Below are 25,887 nucleotides of genomic sequence, written 5' to 3'. Positions count from 1 at the left end.
CTTTATCCTTATACAATGACTTTAGCTTTTGTAGTTTTATGAATAATGAAATAACAATAAAGCCTTTCTGCCATTTGCAAAAAAAAAAAAAAAAAAAAAAAAAAGGAATTTTCAGAATGTTTTGTTTCTCTAACACAATACTTCAGGAATAAATACAAACACATTGCCATACTCAACAATTTCTTACTATGCTAAACAATTTCTATAAGCTAATTAAATCTGCAACCTGCACACTCTCAAGTTTCTAATACAATTGTAGATGTGCTTTAAACTAGTTGGCAATACTAATTTATTTTGTATGAAACAGTCAAGACTTTCTCATCTGTAATCAGTCAAGTTTGACTGGGCAATAACTTTATATAAACAGTAGCATTTAGGACTATAAAGTTAAAACTGAATTATCTTTAATGCAGTAAGGAAGCTTAAGGTCAGATTTACTTTATAGCATGGTTGTCTGCCAAAAATATAAAAACATAACCTTCTGCATTGTATGCATGAGCACTTTCCAATATTTCAAGATCATAATGCCACTAGCATCGGAAGTGGGGATACATTCATCAAAAGCGACTTGATAATTTACAAAGGCAGCATAAAATTGTGGATTTTCAACTGCATAATCTTTAGACAGATAAACAAATTACAGTGGTGCACAAGCAGAAACAATATACACTTGGCTGAGCATTCATTACTTCATGCTATCAGGCATCAACGCAACTCCCTAGCAGTGGGCAACCTTTGGTGTTTTAGGGCTCAGGAGGCATAAAATAACATGATGGTGAGGTAACCGACCATAGCATGATAGATGATGTTGCATGAAAGCTGTTTACAGCCCCATGTCTGTACAATCTGTAATGCCTACTGTGTAGCTGAACACACCGTACAGTGTGGCAATTTGTGGATACTATCCTTTCTTTACATAAGATTAAAATGCAGACTTACTACAATTTTTATTTAAAATAAAATATTGATTTGCTAAAACAAAAAATATTTTTTTCATTTGCCTATGAGAATTAATATAGCAAAATAATTGCCTGCATAAGCATTTCCAATAGCTAATTAGACAAAAAAGATCTTTAAAAATTGATTTACTTTTAAATTTTAAGAATTTGGTATATTGCAATCTGTTAATTAAAATTTGCTTTTAGTTTCTTAGCAGTAGCAGATCCTTTTAAAAGCTTCAGTGCTTAAGGCTCTGCAATGAAAAAATTCTGAGTGGCAAGGCAAATGCTGTTTGATGTGTAAAGCCAAGAAAACTAGTTAATAACATTTTCCCCTTCCCTCTATCATTCCTACTGAATCTTTTCAATAAACCTTATGTGCCCAAATTAGTTTATTTTTGAGCTGGGTAAGCTATCTCCTTCATTGGTATAAACTCACCAAGTTAAACAACCATGCCAGTTTGGCTTCATCTATGTCTGTAATTTTTCATGTACATTTTTGGAGATGTCCCAAACTGCATGCCCATAATTTGCAAATGCAAAACTGCAGAGACAAAATTATATGCATTTTTTAAATGTAAGCTTTGAATCAACCAACTGACTGGGCTTCTGTTTCATTGAGACTAAGAAGTGGGCTAACTGACCTCACAGTTACAAATTTCTTTAATGCTCTACCTTTGTTTTCCTTTGTTTAATTTTCTCCCATTATATCCAAGTTATACCCCCCAGATAATCTGAAAGAATTCCTTTCCCTCTGTACTGTTTACACTCTTCGAGCCTTTGTGTACACTTCTATCTCCTTATTCATAGCCTAAAAAAAAAAATCTTCCCTCATTGGCCACTCTTTCCATGGTTTTAATCCTTTGTTCTTCAGGAATTCCATGGGCGCCAAGTACTATCTGTAATATTTTGGGTAAAGCCTCACTTTTTCTCATGGTATTTCTGTGCAAGAAGATAGAATAACATTGATTTTGACATTACTGTTCTTACCATAAAGCTTATATTCCTCTTCACTTCACAATGGCTTTTCATTAAATACTGTAATACAGCTATGGTCTAAAAGTTTGAGTGAAACTTCAAGATATCATGCAGATAATTATACATTAAATTGTGTAAAGAAGTATGTTGGACTGAAATTTGAGTAGCTATGAAAAAAATGTTCTCAGCCTTTCAGTGAGTTATATAATGCAAAGCAAACAGTCTAATCATGAGATAAAAAACCCTGATGAGAGAGAATGAGGTTATAAACTTCAGGAAATCAAGTTTCAAGGGTTTCATTACTTTAAACTGAAAACAAAACAACACAAAAAAAAAAAAAAAAAACAACCAAAACCAACAACCATGAAACTGTAGAATATGGATTTATATACAAAGATTACTTCCCATTAAATTTTAGTAGTGATACAGGAAAATACAGACAGACACATGACTTTGGGCAATTTGGGGTCTCTAAGTCTGTTATGCAACAGTCAATCTGTTCAGCAAGGTAACCTCAGTGTAACAGTGCTGAAAAGTCATAGCACATACATTCTTGCAGGGCAATCACGGCCACTGCTAGCAAGCAGGAAAGGTTTAGCTTAGAGCAGAAAGGCTTGGGTGAGATCTCCTCATATCATACATTGTTTTCCTGTTGTGTTCTTGGTCTTAGCCAACATAACAGGACAGGTCTACAGTTGCCATAACCAAGCACACAGGAAGAAACAGAAACAGTGTAAGTTGGCATATGTAACTGGCTGATCCAGTTCAGTGTTTCTAAGGAAAGTGGGAGAGCAGAATAAAGTAAAAAGGAGAGAGAATAGGAGACAAAAGGAAAACTGGAAGGCTCCTGAACTATAATTAGCTCATTTAACCTTGGATAGAGCATTACCAAGCTTAACTTACCTCAAAGCACTTAAAACCCAAGAAGAACTGTATGTTCTAAAAATGCTGCAAAACAGTATTTTTAAAACTCTCATGGAATGTCTAAATTTAGCAACTTAATTGGTGTACCAAAGTTAGGAGCCCACCTGCTGTAGGCTCTGTCTTCATTCAGTGGACAGTGATAGGAGATTTGGCCTATCTAGGACCTGACATATTCTCGGGAAATGCGGTTCTGACCATTAACAACAGAGGGAACCTAAATCTACCATGCCTGTAACTCAGGGACCTCAAGCTGTTGCTTCATAGATTTTTCTTTCAATAGCATGACTCCTTAGTCAGCAGCCACTCCTAGCTGCTTTCGCCTGCCTCTCTGCTGAATCCTTAGTAATGGCAGTACTGTTACTTAAGTTACTGTATAGGGGACTGGATTGGTGGAATGATGAAGGTTACATATTTATTTTTATTCTTTTTTAAACTGGGCACAGTTTCCCAGTGTGGTTCACAAACACCACAGGAGGGCACTGACAAGTACAGCCCTGACAAGTACAGAGAGAGCACAGGAGAGCCAATGGGCAGTCAGTGTTGACAGCTCAGATACCAAATGAGAAGTTTGTGAATCACAGAATCACAGAATTGTAGGGGTTGGAAGGGAATGCTCATGCTTTTCTGTCAAAAGGTTAACTGGGATAAATCCACATTCTCAGATAAAAGGCACTGGAGACATAACCGCTTAATATTGCCATGGTATGCCCTCTCCAGCTTAGTGAGTGTGTGCTGTAGTCGACTGAAAATTCAGAGAAAGCAGAAATATATCAGAACTTCCTAACCTTGTTGAAGATAAATGCAATGCAAGGGAAGCAGAGAGGCTGCAGGCCCATACTTACTTTCAGAATGAGCTCCTTGGCTGAGTGGGACATCAAGATTCTGTCGCACCAGGCTGGACATCTCGTATTCATGTACTGCTTTCCCTGGCTGGAGTCCTCACTATATGGATAACTGCAAACAAATCACAATCACAAGTCAGAAACTTTTTGCAAAGCATCCTGAAACCTTCGCCACAAATGAAAACATTAAATTAAAATTTTAATTGGCAAAAAACATTTCTTTTGAATACCTCTCATACTTACTTACATTTCTCTTATCCTTCTCCCTCTTTCTTTCTCATGCTCTATCTCCATTTCTCCTATCTACAGTCCTACTTTAGGCTAACATGCCAAGACAGTTTCAAAAGTCTTACCTCCTATATTGCACTTTTGCATGTGTGAGTGTCTAAGACAGCAAACTGTTTATTGATGTGAAAGAATGAAAATCAGTTCAACAGCAACTCAAGTATTGAGTAGGCTATTGGATATGACCATGAAAAATGAATAGGCAGAAGATGCAATAGGAAACTCCGGAAACATGTTCATCTCATGGGATTTCGTTGCATGATTCTTTCAGGGAGAGCTATTCAGGGATAATTTAACAGAAAACAGAGTTCAGAGTACTGGGACCTCTGCAGCTGTACACAAAACCCACCTGTATGGATTCTCTAAGGATGACAGAAAGGAAGATATGACAAGAAAGCAGGCTTTTCAGGAGATTTTTTAAGAGCCAAGGAATTAGCTATGTAGTATAAGGAAAATGAGATGGAGGAAGTAAAATCAATATAGCCATTTATATATATATTTACAGCCTGTAACTTTATATGAAACTGTGTTAACAAAAATTTAATTGTTTTGTAACAAACTTTGGAACAGAAACTGATAAAATAGTAGTTCTGCTGTGAGTTCAATAAAAAAGTGCAATAGGATTGCAAATGTGCAATAGGAGTGCAAATGTTCCTCAGTGCACACTGTCTTTGCTTTAAAATGCAAAAAAGTGTTTATTTTTAACCAACAGAACAGCCTAAAAATTAACTCTTTAGGGAAGTCAAAGGGGTTGTGAAAAGCTCAGTTTCTTGAATACTGGACCTAAACTAATTGAAGTTTCTCCAAATAAATGCAGTTAAACAAGAACATTAGCTAGTGCAACTTATCTACATATATGTGTGTGTGTACTTAAAGTAAGGATATATGTATATTTTTTTTCTCATGGTTGAATTCATAAAGGAAATATGGAGGTTTTCAAGATATGTGCATTGAAATAAAATTTCTGGTATTGTAACAAAAGGGCTTGCATGCTTGAAGAGAAACTTATTTACCACCCTACTTGGTGTGATACTCTGAAACTGAGATGTATTGCTTTCTACCAAATGGGTTTACAAGCTACAGTGCCATTAAAAAGATTAGCCATGGCAAACATCCAAGAAAAGCGTACTGAATGTATTGGAACAAACCAGTGATCTCAGTACCTTTTCCACCTCATCAAACCTAACAAGACTCATTTTCAAAACATATTATGAGAATTCAATTTGCTGCTTCACTGACATACAGAAGTACAGCTTATTTCTGAGTGTCTGTGAGATATTCTGATGATGTAATACTATTGGTAGTAGCTCTTTGTCTGCAATTTAAGGGTTGACTTTTTCCGGTAACCTCTTTTTAGTTACTGAAGAACCCCGTACAACAGAAGCTACTTTTTATGACATAAGGTGTAAGAATCAATCCCATTTCATATAATCCTTCCTTTTACAGCATTAGCTATATGGCTTTTAAAGTATGATGCTCTGTATGTAGAATGATCTGTTACTGCTATGTCAGAGCATTTCATCCAAGAGCCTATATTCTGTAAAATGCTATTTATCAATTTGTTTTATTGATCTTAATGTTTTCACAGGGTGAAAACTTCTGACAGTTTTTCAAGGTCTTTAGTGCTGATTGCCCAGTGAAGTTATGGTAGTTTACAAATATATTTGACAAATAAACATTCTGATGTCTGGGGACAGAGATGAAACGAAATGCTGCAAAAGTTATCCAGACAAAATGGTCTGTAGGTAATAGTTTAATATGCTAGAGTGGGGCTAGATATACTTTTTATAAGCTGGCATTCTTCCCTCAGGCTTCTGCGCTTCCTTCAAGTGTGGAAGCATTCTGTCTTGATGCACTCCACTGACTAAAGCTTCTCCCTCACCATCACCGTATCTTTGCCTTGTGCCAGTCTCATTCCCAGTGAAATGCTGACAGAGATATAATAAAAAATATTAACTAAATATACCCCCCAAGAAGAAGGGAAAATTCTTTGCTTTCCTCTGTCATGCTGTAGACAGGTCACATATGCTTTGGAATAAGCAGGCTGCTTTTGTAGGTTGGCTCAAAAACTGACCATAGCTGATTATGACTCTGGGAATTGCCAGGAGGGATTCTTTTTTTGCAACCTAGCACGTTTTGTGGACAGGGCATCTTAGTTTATTATGTGCTATTTACCTGAGATAGTTTATTTATTTATTTATTTTCAAATAAAGCAAATAAAACTCTGAGAGGGTTCTGGAATAAGACTGCAACTGAATAAATTTTCATGAAATGTATTGCCGATTGTATAGTATCTCAGAATAGAACTTCAAATAACATACGTGTCAGTGAATGTCTCTATCATCCTGTTTTGTAGTTAAATGAATAGTGGAATTAAAATAGTATGACTGCTTCCTGAATTCAATCTTCTTTTTGTGAACTCTAAAGCTTTTTACTTAGTTGGAGCATTTACAAAGGTTTTCTCCTCTATGGATACTCTGGCGTCTTATATGATGTCAGCTAATTCAGATACTTTCCCACCAGCTGTTGTGATTTAAAACAAGTCAATAGGAGCAATCAAAGGAGGAGACAGACAGACGCACAACCATTTCAGGAAGCCAGGCTAATGATTCTCGTGTTGCTATAACAGAAAGATGTTGCAAAATACTATCACACAAAAATGTCCCAAACCTCAAAGCTGCTACACACAATGGCATTCATTTAAGTCCTGTACACAAAATTTGTCACAAGAATGCCGCCTTTGGGTGTGCTCCTTTCACTCCCTGCAAAGACAAGTATCATGAAGTTGGCAAGATTGGGCCCACAACCATGAAAGCTGCATGCAGAGCGCCTAATAAGATAATTAGTAGTAGTGCTTGTATGTCAGCAAAACCAGGAAATAAAGGCACAAAACTCATTTTGCTTCTTCCCATATAACAACTGCCCACGTATGATAGACTCAAGATGGTACTCAAGAAACTGGGCAATACTTCCAATGTCAGTGGGCTAACCAAGATATAATTGTGCTAATACACAGTTCTATTTGACTATTAACTAATTGTTTTCTTTATGCTTCACACTTCATATCCTCTTTTCCTTTCTTTCAACCCTACTTCTCAACAGCTTCTTTAAAATAAAGCATAAATAATTTATTTCAAAGGCTAACCTGAATTTAAGTTTGCGTGCATGCAAAAAACAGAGCTACTCTTTTAATAGACATCTTCCAAAATACATTAAACCTAGGTTGTGGGCCCAAGTGCACTCACACAGCTTCTTTTTTTTTTTTTTTCCCCTGGTATCTCCAGCCCCTTTTAACACACACATTCCAAGCAAGTAAGAAGCTTACAGTTCTTAATTAAAAACTCATTTAATAATTTAACAGTTTTTCTGATCTATGAATTGTGTAGAGAATTATATAGGTTTGATAAAAACATTTTTAAGGATTCTATAACAAATAATCAAAAGTTAAAAATTCTAGTATTAATCTCCTAATGGGTAAGTGTCATGGGAGGTTTGGGTGTTATCATTCTTGACCATCAAAGTTGTGACTGTGACAAAAAGGGAGAAAAAGGGAGAACCATCTCTCTAAGTCCCATGACTAGACACAAAAGAATGTTTTTTTTTTTCTTCATTTCTGTAGCATTCTGCCTCAATCACCACCTATCTTGTTCTATATATAGAAAACTGTGATATTGACAACGAATAGTGAATGTTCATGTAAAAATGACAGCGTAACAGATAAAGGCCTCTGGGTACCATTGAAATATAAATGATAAATAGATACAATGCTAATATGTGTGCACTATAAATAATTTAAGACTGGACATGCTTTGTAACTTGAACATTCAGTATAGTCACTTTTTGCATATATTATAACATATATATTTAAAAATAGAAATGGAGAAAGGAAGAATTACATGTGGAACAACTTTTCTCTCCTGTTTAAAACAGTTGTAAAGTTGAAATTGAGGACCTTAATCAGTTAGTTGAAGAACTAATAGCAAAAATAGTCTACTGTTCTCTTTGCATACAGAAGTTATGCAAAATATCCTTTGACTGCACATGCCTCTGGATGATGGATAGACAGGCAGTTCTAGAGCTGGAGCATCCATGCAAGTGGTTTGCTCAATTTATCTCCAGTTGTTCAGGATTTTTATTTTTTTCTCAAAATACTACTTCTAGCTGCTTTTCCACCTTCTTTCACAAACTTTCATTTCAGTTAAACTTATTTTATTTAACCAGAATTATTATTGCCAGGTGGATTTTCTGAATAAAACTCCCCAAAAGCACTAATGAGAGCATCATCATTGATATAATGCTATACGTTGTCAAAATTTAACTGAACACTTCAAGGATTCATAAACTAACTTAATTAGGAACAGGCTGTCAAATGAACTACTGGTATTACAATTAATAAGGATGAGAGCTACTTGGCACCTGTTTGATGAAAATAAAACATTAAGAGCGTCAGTAATATTCCTTCACTTCTGCTGTTGTCAGGTAATGTCAAAGATGATTGGACACCTTTACAAAAATACTTACTGCAGGGTGAAAAGTCTTCTGACATCATAAACCATCCTGTCAACAGTGTCTTAACTTAAAACACAAGCCAACAAAACTATGTATAAATATGTCTCCTTAACTGTCATTTCCGGTCAGGAAAAATGCTCCTAATGAACTCTTCTCTTGTGCAAGAAGGGATAATATGTTTTACTGAGATGGGTGAAGTGTACTTTCTAACAGGAAACAATTAACTCACTTTGGAGTGTTACTACCTTTCAAAGCTGTCTGTCACATGCAACTCTGCTTTCTAGCTCATTTTTGCACATAGCAAACACAGTGAGTATGCCCTGCTTCTGATAACACATTTTGGTGCTACTTTAGGCATTCTGTCTTCTACGGTAAAGACATTTCTGGTAGTGTTGTAGAAAGTGTGACATCATCCACTAGGAAACAATGGGGAAAAAGTAAACTACTTTGTATTATTTTAGTACAAAAAATGGTCATTCTGAAAATTTATGCATGCTATGTCAAGATTTATATGCAGATATTTAGGAAAACTTTATCATGTTTCAGGGGCTGGGAAATACCTGCTATTCAAAGTCCACTTGTTCTTATCTATTAGTTATCCCCACGTTTTATATCACTGAATTGTTTCTGACACAAAATGTTTTGTTGGTATGGAATGGGATGGAATCATAAAGCATTGATGAGAACTGAGCACTTTATGAGAAGAGCTGAGATACAAGTTTTGATTTGGTCCATTTTATTTTTGAATTCAGATATGTACTCATATACTCATGTACTCAATTTTCAACTTTCAGTTTCTTCTTTCATGTAATATTGAGAGAGAACTTCAAAAGGTGAAAAATCCCAACCACTTTCCATCAAAAAATTATATATTACTTTCACATTTTGAAAGAAAATGTTGGACTGTTTTGCCTTTAGCTCTGATGTACTTTCAAGTTGTTTGAGATATACTTTTACAAGATGCAAGGACTGTGCATGTAGGTTGCCAGTTCAAACTTTGAGTACTTTGAAAGGTGTAAGGCCAAAGTCCTAACTTAGCATTTATGTGTGCTGGTACATGAACAAGATCTCAATAAAATGTCATTTGACCAATCAAAGTACAACATGTAGGAATCAGAATATGCCATTGCTAATTTTTGTCAGCTTCCAGATCATTAGTTTCTTCCTCCAAATTAAATTACCATTTTATATTTCTCTCAATTTGAAAGGGAGATTTGGGTTTCCTAGGTCTCCTCCTAACAAATGACCCCATGTAATTAATCTTCATATGCTCATCTAAGGCAGCAGATAGTTAAAGCTAAGCCATGAGACACATTGGTGTTTGAATTAAATTAGCTGCTTCACGTGTACCAAAATACTCATAAGCCTTCATGATGCTCTGTGGAGCTAACTGGCCATGATATGCATCTCACTTAAGCCAAATCAGGAGGGTAAACAGAGTCCTGCAAACACAGTAGTTAAAGTACAATGTGTTAAACAGCTGCTACTTGCAAATGCTACACTAACACCATGGTGATCAAACCAACAATCAGAGTCAAAGGTGACAATAAAAAGGGGGGTCACCCGGGCAGTTCAGTAGCAAAGGGTAAGAAGGGTAAACAGGACTCAAGCTATAACTCCAGGCTCAACACAAAGCAGGAAGGTTAATGACACGATGCTTTTCTCTGAATCTTTTTTTTATGGATTTATGTTGGGCATATTGTTTTTTGGATTAACAAGCTTCTTTAGAAAATCATTGTGCTGCTGTAATATATGTCAAGAATATGCTTCAGAGTTAACATTTCTGTATCAGCAGTGCAACTCTGGCCCTCTTCTAGTAAAAAGAAAAAAGACACTCAGAGCTTTCTTTTTTCCAGCGAGCAACTGGCCACATCTCTTTTACCTAGTGTTCCCCATAGTGAAAATCCTCCCTCATTGATTACAAACATCCCACTGCTAAAGCACAGTGATAATGTGAACATGCATTATTTCTTGTACCATTACGCCTACTGTCTCAGCGCCCCTTTGTAGGGTATTTAGCCTGTCTAAGAGTGAGAGACTGACACATAGCTAATAGCGACTGGTATGACACGTTTTGCTGTTCAATAAAGAACGTCATGGAGAGACCCAGCTGAAGAAAATAGATTATTCAGCAATACTAACGCCTCAGTGAGAAGACAAGAAGTGATGTGCTCTATTACTTTAATAACAATAATGTCTTATTTCAAATGTATGTAATACTGCTACTATTACAAATGGCTTGCTGGGAATGACCCAACGGAGGCTTGTCTCAGCAGAGCAGTCTGATGTTACTGTATGTGACTGGGATTGAGCTAGATGTCTTCTCTGGGAATGTGCCTGACTGAGAGCAAGTCACTTCTGGGCAATGCTTATACAAATTCTAATACAGAAAACAAAAATTACTGCAAAGCTGAGACAACAGGTAGGAAAGGGTTCAGGTTCCAAACAACTGGCCTTTTCAAAAGTACTTTCAGACCTCAGCATGATGCGTTAGTGGAAAAAAGAATACAGTTAACGACCCAGGTAACAGCAAAGACCATAACCTTTTCAGAATTTGCTTTACACGTTTCTTGCAGCACTGTTCATAATCTTCACCTTACACACAGCATACAGTAGTATTCACTGCTTGAAACCGTTTGTCTTCACTGATTTTCTTATTTTCCTTTGCCACAATTCCTTAAAACAAACAGAACTGCATACTTGGTAATTCTATCCAGTTCCTCACAAATTAAAGAAACACCTTATTTAATTTAGAAATTAATTGAGAATGATGGTGAGAGCTATGCTGGTTTAATCCAAGGAGAGAAATGGGGATAAGAGCTGTTTAAAAAATATTTTAATGTTCTAGAGAAAATGGCAGCTGTCTGTTCTGCTTTTATGTGGGAAGCAGTTTCCATGCCCCACCCTAGGATGCTAGAAGAATCTGAACAACTACACAAACGTCCTGTAGGAATTTGTTCCCTGGTGTCTGAGGGATCCACTGATAATTTAAGATAACTGACCAATACCTATAAGGTGTTTTACTTTTTATGAACGACTATGAAGTATTTCTGTTTCATCAAAAAAGCACAAATGCTACTTCATTGGCAGTAAAAAAAAAAAAAAAAAAAAAAAAAAAAAAAAAAAAAAAAAAAAAAAAGTGCTATAAAACTAACTGATAAACAAGAATAAAAATCACCTACTGGTTTAACAACTTAACAATTTTCAGGTGCCTAATTCCCCCTTCTATGAGACAACAGGACCCAAAAGCATTACTCAGATCATGTTTTATGCAATGGGAATCCTGTTTGCTACATAAGTAGTGTACTGATAGTTGACTTGTATGCTCTGAAAGCATACTGGGCACCTGGGGAGGACACTGATAATTAAAGGAAGCCCTTCAAAATCTTGCCTCCTCATTTCCCATGGAAGGGCAACAACTGGAATATGTACAATGGCACCAACAGGGTTCAGTACAAAAGGCAGAACTGTTCTTTGGACTGCCTCTTCAGAAAGGAAGGAACAAACTAGTGCAAAAGGGCTTTGCTTCCTGCAGAACAGACTAGCTCACTCTCTTGTGCAAATTAGACCAGAAAAAATATATGTATCATTGTGCAACCTACTAGAGTGGGGAAAAAAAAAAGACAAAAAAAGTCATGGGACAAAATGCAAGGGTAGAGAATAAGTAGAATATAGACTAAGCAGGAACTGGGAGGAATAAACTACCAGAGCCAGAGAGAATTCCAAAAGAGGAACACTCTTCCGAGAGCAAATGAGATCAGCCTGTCCCCTGGTGTGAGGTGTCAAAGCCAAGATATTGTCAATGCAGAGGGTCTACTTGAGAAAAATATCACACAGAGGTTATCTAAGACACAAACATATGTCCAACCAGTAAATTACACGACAGCCTAATGCAACAACAAACAAGAATAGGTCACTTTAAGAGAATGATTAATACATGAGATTACTGTGCATGCAGACTTATCGGAAAACAAACCTTGTAGGTGGGTGTGAACCCTTGCTAAAGTCAGTTCCTATCTTTGCTATACAACAGTTACAAGAATAATTATAATAATTAATGGAGAGCAGTGATAAAGTTAACAATTGCCCACCTGTATATTGGCTGACCACAATGTCGTTACTTCTTTTTTCACACCTACTGCCTTTTGCAATGATTGCTGACTACCACAAACTTTTTCAGCCTCATGCTGGGCTTGCTGTTTGCTTATGACCAGGCTGTTCAACCTGTGACTGACAGAGCTTACAGAGTTTAAAATTCTGAATTGTATTTTGTCTCCAATGGCTAAGGTTGCTATGGGCTACATTAGATTACAAAGGGTAATGAGATGAAAACATGAATATTCACTATATAAAGTAAAAGGCCTCAAAATATAGCAGTATAGGAATGGGTGAATAATGTCTGAAAAATACTCTGTAAGCAGGACTCATTCTATTTTGGATAGCAAACTTGTAATGCAGCCTGTGGTTTCATATTAAGCTGCAATTCCTTTTTCAGCTTACCTTTGCTTTTGGCAAATTTTGGGAGGACTGAGGAAGGATTTCCTGTGGCTGAAGGCAGCATGGTTTGTTACTACTCTTATTCTCAACCACAAGGGCAGAGAAATGATGAAAGGGGTGGGCTTTAAACAGGCTAGCCTCTTCACTGAGAAATGAAAAACCAACTCTGTTTTCCTCGCTGGCTGGGGCAGACTGCTGCATTTTCTGCAGACATCACTCCCTTGGCACGTTTCTGGTGATACCGACTGCGAAGTGCAAGAATGTGCCTGGGAACCCCTCTGGGCAGAGACTGCTGACCTGGGGCAAAACAGCTTCAGCACACACAGGTCAAGCTAGCAGGTCAAGACTTTTCCTCAGAAATTCATTCACTGCATCAGTAGTATGCTTCTCTGTGATGTATGGCTTGCACAGGATGGTAGGCTCATACTTAAGGAATTAAAAAGAACTTGCAATTTAAGAAGAATTTAGAAAAAATACCTAGATATTAAGTGCCATGCTGAACAGAGAGCAGATAATTGAGAACCCTGCAAATGAAGCAGATGCTGTAAGTGCCACGCTCAGCCAGGGCTTTGTTCTGAATGTTTCCGGGGGGATGACTGCCTGGCCACCATGTACACCCTCACCACTGCAGCAGGATGACCACGCAGGAAGGTATGAAGAATTGACATAAAATCAAGCAGGCATATGTTCTTAACTGAATTACAGTTTTGTACTGGAGAAGAACAATAGTTGTTCTGTTTGTTTTTGGTTCCACAAGTATGCCTGCAGAAACGCTATTCTTAGTTGTGAGTAGTAGGAGAGTTAAGAGGTTGCCTTGGAATCCTTCCCACAAACAAAATTGACTGGAAAAAGTCTCCTGAAGCTAACGCTCCCTAACAAAGACTGCCAAGACCTTGTGGAAACCTACTTGCATATTAACTATCAGGAAGGAACTATGTTGCCTTAACACCATTGATGTTATAGCTATAAATTTGATTTATAACTATTATATACTATAAATTCCCATTAAAGCATTATTACAAGTATGTATTATATGTATTATGATCCATACATACCAAAATTAATATATAGTTAGTAATATTAATGTATTTACGTAAAATCCAGCAAATTCAATTTGCACATTCCTTAGTAGTTTGAAAACTTAAAAGTGAACTGTAGTTTCAAAGAGGTAGGGAAAATGCCAAATTGCAGATTAATGGCTAGATAAAAAAAAAAAGACTGAAGTGGTGATTCTGAAAAAAATCACCCACCATCTTATCAGCTATGCAAATGCTCTGGTCTCCACTCCTAGCATTGTTTTATTTATTTATTTATTTTGTTTAGTGTTTGTTTGCTGTAAAACGCAGAAGCAGCCCTGAGAGCAGAATTCATCTCTGTTCCTCCACTTACAAGCAGATGGCTGGACTTTTACACTTTTACTCCCCTGAAATAGCTTTTCAAAATGTAAAATTGACTGTCCTGGCTTTTGGTTATCTACCTCAGGGCTCTAAGTTTATATTAATTTAGCTACACTGTGTTTTTATGTAGTCTTCCACAATGGAAAGTCAACCTAACACACCTTCCCACAAAGGGTTTAAGCAAAGGGAAGTCCTCACTCAAAGCATCGAAAAGCATGGAAGATTTGCATTAACTTGTTATGGAGGGTATCAGCTCAGTTTCAGTTAACCTTTAAACACCAAATGGTGAAAGACAGCTGTGCAGCAATGCTCTTCTTCTCTCCATGGTTGTCCAGTCTTGTCAAATAGAACAATGCAGGGCATGAGCCCTCTGGTACTTCTACTTCTTTAAAGAATTATCTGTACCAGTTAATTAAAAAAAAAAAAATAATTAAGAATGGTCCTGACTCAGAGTACAGGATTCCACAGGATCCCACTTTCTACAGAATCAAAAAGTAACTTTTTGTTTGGCACTTATTATAATACCAAAATTTTACTTTTAGGAATCATTAGCACTGTGACTGGAAAAAAAATAAGAAAAGACTTATATAAAATTAATTTTTTAAAGCAGTTATTAAAGAGCATGATTCAACATTAGCTGAAAATATACAGACCTTCCTTTTTGCCAAGACCTGTAAATAATGATTCCTGAGATGTTTTCTCTCTCTTACAAGTGATAAGAGTCAAGTGCTCTCACTGATTATTGGATGTAGCTTACAATCAACTGAAAAGAGATGGTAACAAACTATACAAAGGCACACCGTGCATGAACTTTGCAGAGGATAATGAGATCAACAACTGTCAGTACAGTGGAGGAGAATTAAAAACTACAGAAATACTATGACACATATTCATTTGATTTAACATCGTGCAGTTAGAAAACCACTGAAAAAGGCAATATTTTTATTATAACTTATATTGAAATGCCATCTCAGTATAATGAAAAACTGGAAACAAGAAGGCCTGGCAACCAATCAGTTTTAGGTCCCCCAATAAGAAGATACAAATAATACAGAGAATCTTTTTTTTTTTTTTTAATGGGCTATTTGCATTTTTGCATACTCTGGAGCAAGAGTGGTAACTCTTACCTATCATACCTGTAAAGTCTCATGAAGGTCAGTTTCCCTAGTATTCAAAAACGTGAGATTTTTATTGATACCTTATAGCCACTTAGCAGTTGTTGTCGCTGGCCAGCCCAGCTCACTGTTGTCTTGTCATTTGTGTCCCATGGGTGCCCTGTTCCCGCACCCAGGCTGCCTGCTCGCCCCTTGTCTGGCGGAAGAACTGGCGCCTGCTTAGGGCCCTGTTGCGCCTCCCAGGCTCTGGGCCACTGCTAGCAGGGGAGAGCCAAATTCATCACGGGGGTGAGCAGTAACAGGCTTGTCGCACCCAGCATGATGGATGACTTCTTGAGCACAAGTGCCATGAGTTTACTGCTTGCATTGTGCTCTCAACGATGAAATGCAAGACACCAGGGTGCTGTCTGTTCAGCTGCTCAACATCTACCCTGAGCTGACTCTTTCACTAAATGGGAACCAGTAAACAGCTCAGTACCATAATGTCAGGCAGGACAAATGGTGCTTTACAAGAAGGTATTATAACTTTCAAAATGGAGTATGAAAAATTTGGACAATGGCTTGCTTATCAGAATATTCATCTAAAGAGCAAAGTACTGTGATTCCCTTTAAAATAAATTCTTATCAGTATAAAAGTATATGCCTACACAACTGTCATGGCTTCGCTTGAAATTTACAGAGAAATTCACTGTAAAAACACTAACAAATACTGAACAATTAAAATATGGAAAATGGAAATTAACTCTGTTGATTATTACTATGGAAGAATTGATTTCAATTTTTAATGAAACTGAGCATATGCAAGAATCAGATTTGATTATTCTCTCAGTTCGTACTCTAAGTACATAAGCCCTTGCAGGACACCAAAACTTCCAAATACTTTCCAGAACTTCCACTGACACTGACCACAAAATACCACTGACTCGAAAGGAGTAAAGCTTTCAACCTCAAGCCACTTATGGTAGTGTATCAATATGATCTCATGATAAAATTCAGAGAATAAACAGTTTATGCTTATAAAAAATGAATTTATAAGTCACTTAGTCTGTTGCAACTCAAAGGGATGTGACCTTTTCCATTTATCTCAATTATACACTGAATTTCAAACATGCTTTTTGAGGGGAAAATTTACAAGTAAGCCAGGAATGCAACTATGCTATTGATTTGTAGACCTCTGTGCAAATTAGGCAATGAATTGTATGCACAAATAATGAGGCAAATAAAAGAAAGAAAAAAATTGTCTTTTTTTTTTTTTTTTTTTTTTTTTTAAGATGTGGTATGTACTACTGAACGTATTCAATACATTTAATCTGAGATACTCTGCCTTCAGTCATTGGCCAGCATGCCCTGCTGTAAGACCATAACACTATGGATCAAGAACAGAAGTAGAGAGAGCAATTCATAGATTGAATCATGGGACCATAACTGAAATATCATGTACTCTCTGACCAAGTCATACAGACTCTACTGTAAGTTTGCTTTAGTAGGGTAATCTCAGATATCTGATTTGAGTGTGTGAAATGAAGTACAGAACCCAACATTGATAGAACTGTATTAATGTATTGTATCAAAAAACACAGGACAACTTAGTTGTTAACTGTAATAACTTATAACTTACACTGGTCAGAAATTTCTATAACCCATTTTTCTATATTTCCATATTTCTATAACCCATTAATGCCCACATTAAGAAATACTGTGTAAGTAAATATTGGATTAAAGAGAAAGATGAAAAATGAGAACAGTAAAATGGACTTTTTTTTATCTTAATAAGTTTTTGCTCAACTTCGTAAATCCCAAGCATATTTAAGCATTTGCTGTGGTGAAAGGTAACATGGATTTGCTAACAAATTCTGAAATACTACTTTAAGGTTATCATTACAATTGCTTACAGGTTCCTTCTAAATTCAAATGTTCCCATATTAAGCCCATAAGCCTGACATAAAAAGTGACTTTAGATCTTTCTCTGTCTCTTATTCCAGTGAAAAACACTTTGTTTATTGCATTTGCAGAACAAACTGGTGTACCATACACTTTGCAGCTATGAATACCAAGAAACTTAACGAAGTAGTTTCTAAAGATACAGCAGTAGTGATCATATCCTCCTTTGTTTAAAAATAGAAAATCTAGTATGACTGGATGTATGATAAATCTCCTATACATTAAGCTTATATTTGCAAACAACATATAAAAGCAGCCAAGTAATTTATTTTTTTTTCCTCAGGAGAAGAGAAGAGGAGAGGAGAGGAGAGGAGAGGAGAGGAGAGGAGAGGAGAGGAGAGGAGAGGAGAGGAGAGGAGAGGAGAAACAGAGGGTAAATTAAGCCAAAACATTCATGTTGTATTCCTCTTTTTTTTTTTTTTTTTCTAGGCTCTAGGTTGAAAAGTCCTACATCAATACATTGCTTTTTGCCCATTCAAACTATCAGAATTTACAGTTAATAGCACATTGGTGCAATTATTTCAAAATAAATAATTATGTTATTTCTTCCCGGAAGAAAATCAATGTGCTTCATTTCATGAATAAAAACAGGGCACTGATTGAAGCAATTCTAGCAACAGTGAATCCAGTTCTGCAGTACTCCACTTAGGAAAGACTTCTCATTGACACTGGTGGCTGTGAAAGGATTACAGAACAGAAAGCAGGATTCCCTTGTCATAAGATCCAGAACACAAAGGAAGGATGGATGAAAAAAAAACACCCTAGCATAAAGTCAATCTGTTCTTTGAATATGCATTAATTTAGCTGGTCAGTTTTACATCTTATTATTTTATCAATATTCTCATAGTAGCTTTTTAACTTTTTAAAAATCTGCTTAAATTCAAAGAAATTTCATGTTATATAACCCAGTGTTAGCATCTTTTCCAAACAAAGTGCCATCTTTCAGTATATAAAAACTTAATATTATTATTTATTATTATTATCACTGCTATTATTACTAGTTATACGAAGGGAACAGAGTAAGTAGCAGGCAAAGATGCATGTTTACTCCTTGCACTGCTGCCCTTTGGCACAGCTGAGAACAGCTGCGGGACTGGTTCTCCATGGGCCTTTGGAGGCTGAGGAAGGGTTTGCTGTACCCCCAAGTCACACTCTCCAGTCTGTTCACAAAGCTCCCAAAGCTGGGAACAGGGTGGGAATAGAGAGGGAATGGGTGAATCTGGAAATGACCCTTTACAGCCATTTCCCAAGAGCTGGACAGGGTTCCTGCTCTGAAGTGTCTGCTCCACCTTGGAAAGGCAGATGTGGATTTGCAGACGCTGGGGTGAGGTAAGGAGCTAGTCTATGCAGAGCTGCAGAGGTCAGCATCCTTTACTGCTGCAACGCAGAGACCACTTGAATGGGAACAGCAATCAGCATGGCACCAGCACGCTCCACAGCGGTTTGGAGCAGGAAGCGACGAATACCACCAAACCCAAGTGTGCTTGGGGAGGGGGAATCCAATTACCAGCTTGGCCAGAACTTCTGTCTAGACATCTGTACAAAAATGTTATGGCAAGAAGTGGTCAGGACCTTGTTTTTTCATCTGACTTGGAAGGCAACAGAGTCAAGAGTAGTGTGACGGCTGGCTGCTGCCCAGGGAAGTGGTCAGCAGGGGCTCTGGAGACAGGCCGCCTGCCATCCTCCACAGAGCTCCCCCAGATGCACAAGGCAGGCAGCACGAGAAGAGAGTGCTGCAGGAACAAGGGGGACCCCAGCACAGAACCTGAGTCCATCAGCTCCTGTAATGCAGATCCTGGGGATCAGGTGCCTTGACTTTAACTTTGCAAGCCAATATCGTGGTTCATGAAATATTTCATCTCTGATATTGGTGGTGTGCAAAAACAAAACAGAGACATGATGCAGATTTGGCTTTGATTTTGCAAGGAAACAAAAACAAATAATAAAATTGAGAAAGGAGTTGGAAGTGGATAAGTTGCCATCAAAATTTGGTGACTGCCCTCCTTGGTGGCACTGTGGCCTCACAGTGCTTCTCCTGTAATTGGTTATCGAAGTCTGAAAGCATGCGGGAAGGAGGGGGGAGGAGACACTTAGCTCATATTGTAGGATACTTTAATTTCACTCATTACACTGATTAGAAAACATCAAAATCTGGGTTCCATCCACAGTCTGGACAACCACAAGGAGTTCCGGGATGCAACATTTTCATCTGGTCTAGCTTTTTTTTTTTTTTTTTTTAAACCAGAGCTTCATCTCTGGTGTAATGTTTTATTTAATATTTTAAAATAAGATAATAACAGCCTCATACTGTAGATACAGTAGCTTAAAATGCTAATGGGATCAAAATACATCATTTGGATGTTAATGCTCTGTGTCAAGGTATTCAGATACAGAGGCTGTGGAGAGAATAAATGCAGGTGACTTACATTTTAATTTAGTTCCTCTTGCTCCCATTAATTTGGCCCTCTCCCTCAACCGTCCTGATGCTCACTGCTTGTACTATAGCAACACCAGTAGTTCTCATGTGCAGCTCTCGCAGCCCTCTTATTTACTCCTGTTTTAACTTTTCACAAACATCTTCCATTTTCTCCCAAGATTTCTTCACGTAGTCTTACATTATGCCCCTTCCAAGCTCCATTCCAGCTGTATTTCAATAAGAAATGGTGCTACCTTACCTGATGGGGGTTCCTATGTACTCTGGCACCTGTCATCTGACAGGAGCAGTTGATCACACTGTGGATCAGTGCTAGAAAGGGACACAGAAAACCTTTTTCCTAGTTACCCTTTCTGAGAAAGGCAAGACCAACTCTCTGTCATGTTCCTGTGGCCATCTCACTCTTCCTAGAGCTTTCCATCACTTTCCCTCAGTGCTCCAGATCATACTCGCACAGTCCTCCCTTCTCAGCAGCATTGGCTCATTGCCTTAGTCTCTTAGCAATTAACTTGCTAAAGCTTTCCTCTTCCAGCTTCTTGTGCAAATCTTGGCCTCCTTACTTGGAGACCCAGCATTGGCTCCAAGCTCCACCTTCCCAAGTCTGAGTTATGCCTTTTCCTGCATGCCTACCAGGTTGCTCCTGCACAGTAGGCATGTGTAGGAACAGTTTTGGTTCCAGATTTTGTTTTGTCTGCATTTTATTCTTGAATATTTCCCCCTGCCTCTTGCTCCAACTGGATGTAAAGGGAAGAAGTGTTCATTTTATTTGCAAGAAACCTAGCCACTAAAAAAATAAATATCTAATGAGATTTTGATGTAATCTGTGAACATACATTTTTCAAAGCTAGGCTAAAGGTTCACATTTCACAGAGTTTAAAAGTATAACTTAGATACAAAGACTACTCACACCAAACGTCTGATCTTTGATCTACAGCATAATGACACATAACCGTATTAGCAGAAAGGTCTGAAGAATCTGCAAACCATTCAAGCAACAAGGTATTTTTGCCAAATCTGGTTGTGGCTGAAAGGTGTCCTTGGACTTGCACTTTGCTTGCAAATTGATGCACAGTTTTGTTTGACTTTTTCCCAAGAATTTTCATTCTTAGGCAGAAAACCTAAACCCAAGGTTGGTAAAGCTTTAAGTAAGAAAAACAACAACAACACAAACCCACAAACTTCTTCCCTCCCCCTCAAAATCCCCTCCCACAAAACAGGACAGAAAGTAGCAAAAGCAAGCACAAATGATAGAGAGCTTTAACAATAAGCAGTGTTCTCAATCTTGCCCAGCCAGGTTGTTTACATACAATGTGTGCCATGCAATTTGCTGTTGTAGGCCAAAAACTTAATTCAGGACTTCCTACAACTGAGGATGCAATCACTTACATTGACTGAGAAAATGTGTTTGTTTTATCAGATATCATTAGAGAAACTGATCTTAAATAGAAGTTTCCACTGAAAACTAAGGGAATTGACCTTCCTTTTAGAAAAAGGACTAAGTTGGTGAAATCCAGTGGAAAAGTATCTCTGGTTAAAAAAAATAATCTATTTTCCCTCACCTCCTTTTACCCCCAACAGGTACACAACTAATGAAATACACTCAGAGATGTACACACTGCTGGTCTTCTGTTATCATACTCAATCAATAAGAACAATTTAGAGCACTGGTAACCTCTCCATGCATACTTCCATTGTCCCAAGGGATCAATATAATCAGTATCGCAGATGGCTGGTGAGAAGTAATGAGATTATGATAACAAATAGGCAAGCTTTCCAAATTTTTTCCTGTTGTATGCCAAAACATCACACCTTTCTGTCTGTTCCTACAGGACAAAATAGCAATATTCAAGAATATTGTATTAAATATATAAAAAAATAGTTTCCTACATTTACCCCTACAATGATTTCTTGTAACTTTACTCTAACTTTCTTGTAACTTTACTATAGCTTTCACTTTTTCTTTCCCTTAATTGTGAGACTTGAATTCTTTACTCTTGGAAAGGGTCTACACACATATTAAAATGTATAGTATTTTCCATATATTTCCCCTAAACAGGACTGCCATTTGCAAAAGTCTTGGTTTTATTTTATAACAATACTTGTATATTCATGGCTAAAATTCATCTAGGGAATACATCAGATTAAAATCATGCATGCATATTAAAAAAGCAAAAATGTCTAGTCTATATAGTCTATATAGTTAATAGTCTACTCAGTTATATATAACATGCTTACTGAAACTGAAAAAAACAGAATCTAAGTTCCTGTACTCTTTCTAGCTGCTCCCTTTGGAGCCCACCTTGAGCAAAGGCATTAAGCTTTTCACCTCCACTTCAAGTCTATTTCCATTGAGTCCCATTTGCTCGCCAGTTTTCAACAGCTGTAGGTAAAGATTGTCCTAATGGTTACAATCAAGTATTTTAATAGGTTATCTGGCTTTAATGCTTAACAGTAGCTATGCATCTCTTACCATAGAAGCATGTCATATTTATTTCAAATGCAGCTATAAAATACAGCATCAGTGAAATCCAAACAATGAGCTATTGAGCACAATTTATGTAGTAATTGAGGGGATGTAGGAAGACTGTAAACATTTGTGAAGGGAATGAAGATCATTATGATTTCTACAATATGTATAGAAACACTCACATTTTACCTGCTGCGCTAGTAACAGTTATGCTTTAGCTATCTCACTAGCTAAATAAATGGATTATATATGAATCTTACCTGGGAGGAAATGAGATGTCCAGTTCATACAATCTGTCTTTAAAGACTGACAGCTCTCTGTCAAATTCTAAAAGCTATAAAAGATAGAAATAAATATATTCACTCTTTAATGTTGAACTGAAGCAATCTAAACCCACTACATTTTGAAAAATGAAATAAACAGACTTGATTAAACAGCTTTAACTATATCCCCTTATAATAGTTTTTAAAACAATGCAAAACACTCAATACTATTCTGATATATAAACAGTTCATTGAGGAAAGTGTACAAAATGTTCCTTTTCATCTCAGTGAAACACGTAACGTTGGCTCTTTACATCAGTGACCTTTATGTACACTTACTATTTCAAGATGGCAAATTTTTTTTTAATTTTATTAGCAACCTTTTCAGAGATAAACCAGGCTAGCATTAAAAGAGTACAGCAAACTGATATGTTAATCAACCCACAAAAACACCAGCAAAAGTATCATATTACTTTATATTATCTTTAGCTCAGATAAGAAGGTACAATAAACACAAGGATGTGCAAATCACTCTTCCTAAGCAAAGACAAGCAGCATTTTTGTACACCTATTTTGGGCGGTGCATGTGAGATAGCAGAAAAAGGGAAATGTGACAATAGGTAAAATGTGTTCCCAGGCAGCAGCCAAGATGCAGTACTGGAAGAAGGTATTTCACAGAGGTATTCATAAGTCTAGATTTAATGTCTTGTATAAATATTACTTCTTGCCAAATTTGTTTTCCCTTGACCATGACAGAGGAAATAAATGTCTCTAGGCTTTGTTTATGAACACAAACCTGCTCATAACAAGTCAATAATAATAGTCCATGCTAAACCAACAACTGTTCTGATGGACACAAAACCTTATGTTAAAACCACGGCTGATGTTAAGTCTGACGTCCAAGTGAATTAGTGAGGTAAAAAACAAAAAGCTCATAATCTACTCTGTTACTGGCTGTCGTTCTGAGTGCCACTTTCTATTTTGACAAGCATGTCATCAAAACAGTATCCTGTATGATGGTGGTGTGTTTGCCCACTGTTCATTAATCATGTCCCATCTCACAGCTGTGCTGATACCATTGTATGAATGGCAGAGGTTCCCAAAGAAATTAGATTGTGTCCCTCTCTCTCCTCTGCCACCTCATAAATCATTCCTGAAATGTGCAATTAGCAGCTACTTGTACACATTAATTATCTGTGTGAAAGGCAGCTACCTGAACCACCTGCACTGCTGATTAGCTACCTCTCCAAGGCCCACCCGGCTTCTAGTTGCCGTGTTGCTGTGTATGTACTTCTACGCACAGATGCAAAATAACGGGTAGCTTTCCCTATTTCAGGATGCCAAACTGACACCAAACTTTGAGATGGTATGCTAGTAAAGATGTAACAATACAAATAATTGCAGTTAATTTTTGCATATTTTAACACCTGTTCAAACCTCCTGCTAATCAAGACGTTTGGATAAATGCTTATAAAGTCTGTGTAGGAACTTGCATCTCATGTATCTATCTATCTATCTAATAACATGCTCAATCCTAAAAATGTTGGGACAGTTCAGCCTGCTCCTATGAAGTAATATCAACACATTTCAGGAAAAAATGATTCATCATGCATGTTTCTAGACTGTGATCCTTTATTTAAGTATGTACAGATAGATGTGTAGCCACTACATATAAATACAAGTTAGCTATGAAAACAAATGTCACTTTTCTGTTCCACATGTTCCCACTTGTTTAATTATCTGTCCAAAATGAATCTATCATAGGAAAAAAGATTTACTATCCCCAGTAAAAACGTTTATTTGAAATACTTACATATTAATACAATACAAATACTTTTTTCCCCCGTTCTTTCCAAGTAAAAAATATCAGAGCACGAAAGTGAAGGCAGTGGGAAAAACAGGGCTATTTCTGAAGAGCAAAACTGCAAGAACTGAATAAAAGAACAATGCTCCATAGAACACAATGGTATAAATTACTCATGAGCATTCCAAGGGATAGAGATGTTAAATAGAACCATTGTCCTCTCACACCAATTCACACTTTCAAAATTTTATACATTCAGATTGTTATTGCTATAATGATATTTGCAAACTAAATGAAAGCCAGCATTTGGAGGACTAAGTATTCAGACATGCATTATCATTCAAAGAAGTTTCTCTGATATTTTTATTTGCTGCAGTTGCTTGTTTAGTTGTGTCTGTGCTATGCAGATGCTGACACTGCTGACAGAGGACTGATAATAGGAACAAGACTGTATTATGTGCTGGACTCTATCTGTTCTCCAAGTTTTCCCAGGTAAATGGACATCATTAAACTAATAATGATAAAGCCAAAACCTCATGATGACCTAGCTGAATGTCTAACCCAAGTAGGTGCCTAGAACAGATACATAGGGAATGTTCATTGTTGACAATGCATTCTCATATGTAAAACAGTTAAATATTTTAACCAGAGCGGATTATTTGCACATATTTTTATGCCTTGCTATATTTTAATAATTATTTAAATTCAACAAAGTATTTTTTCCTAGATATGAAGTGATTAAGTTACAATAGCTGTGACCTTCTGCACAAATGTGTCCACAAACCACACAAAGGGACATCTGCTCATTCTCATGAAGTGAAATGGCAAATCCTTCATGTGTTCAGGATGGTGTAGTGTGAACCCACCTAAGAGCTTTTCTTTACCTGATTCCGCTTCAGATAGTGGGAGACATGAGGGCAAGAAATGATGAAAATTTGAATTGTGCATTTTGAGAAAACTCAAGTTAATTTTTCAGTAGAAGAGCATGCTCTAACCACTACTTTCTTTTTGATATTTGTCTTAAAAGCACTTTGGTTCTCATTCAAGCCTGCAATCTCAAAACGCAAGATTACTGGTGAAGAAAACTGAGGTCTTATCACAATTATAGATGCTACTTTCCTTCAACTCAACTTGAAGAGAAGGAAAGAGACTTGACACAGGCACCAATTCATTACATTTGCTTTATGGCAGGTACATGGGTGTCTGGTGCTCCTTAGCAGTACAGATAATTAATGAAAATTAACGTACGCCACCTGATACAGAAAAGCAGTCAAAATATTACAGGACAATGTCTTTATTTTTAAAGCATATGCACCATATTTAAAAAAAAAATATTCATGGATATTTTCAGCACAAATTTCTCACTTACTTACATATGGTACATTAAACAGCATTGTGAATATCATTGCCATAACAGTAAACATGAATATGTCTGTTCACTCTGAATGACTTGAAAATGACAAAAAAACAAAACAGTTTAAAGCCTAAAAAAT

At 36.9% G+C, this 25,887-nt stretch overlaps 1 protein-coding gene across 3 annotated transcripts in view; it reads right to left on the bottom strand.

Moving 5' to 3' along the window:
• INPP5A (inositol polyphosphate-5-phosphatase A) overlaps positions 1 to 25,887 on the bottom strand; it is a 240,465-nt gene that overhangs the window by 2,530 nt on the left and 212,048 nt on the right. For all 3 annotated transcript variants that reach the window (XM_032191089.1, XM_032191091.1, XM_032191090.1), the window contains exons 12-13: positions 22,588 to 22,661; positions 3,683 to 3,794 (exon numbers count right to left, since the gene is read on the bottom strand). In XM_032191089.1, the coding sequence (XP_032046980.1) occupies positions 3,683 to 3,794; positions 22,588 to 22,661 (186 nt within the window). The remainder of the gene's footprint in view (positions 1 to 3,682; positions 3,795 to 22,587; positions 22,662 to 25,887) is intronic.

Source organism: Aythya fuligula, chromosome 7, assembly GCF_009819795.1.
Source record: "Aythya fuligula isolate bAytFul2 chromosome 7, bAytFul2.pri, whole genome shotgun sequence".
NCBI lineage: Eukaryota > Metazoa > Chordata > Aves > Anseriformes > Anatidae > Aythya > Aythya fuligula.
The sequence above is the reverse complement of the archived record's forward strand: the minus strand, read 5'-3'. Positions and strand labels throughout refer to the sequence as shown.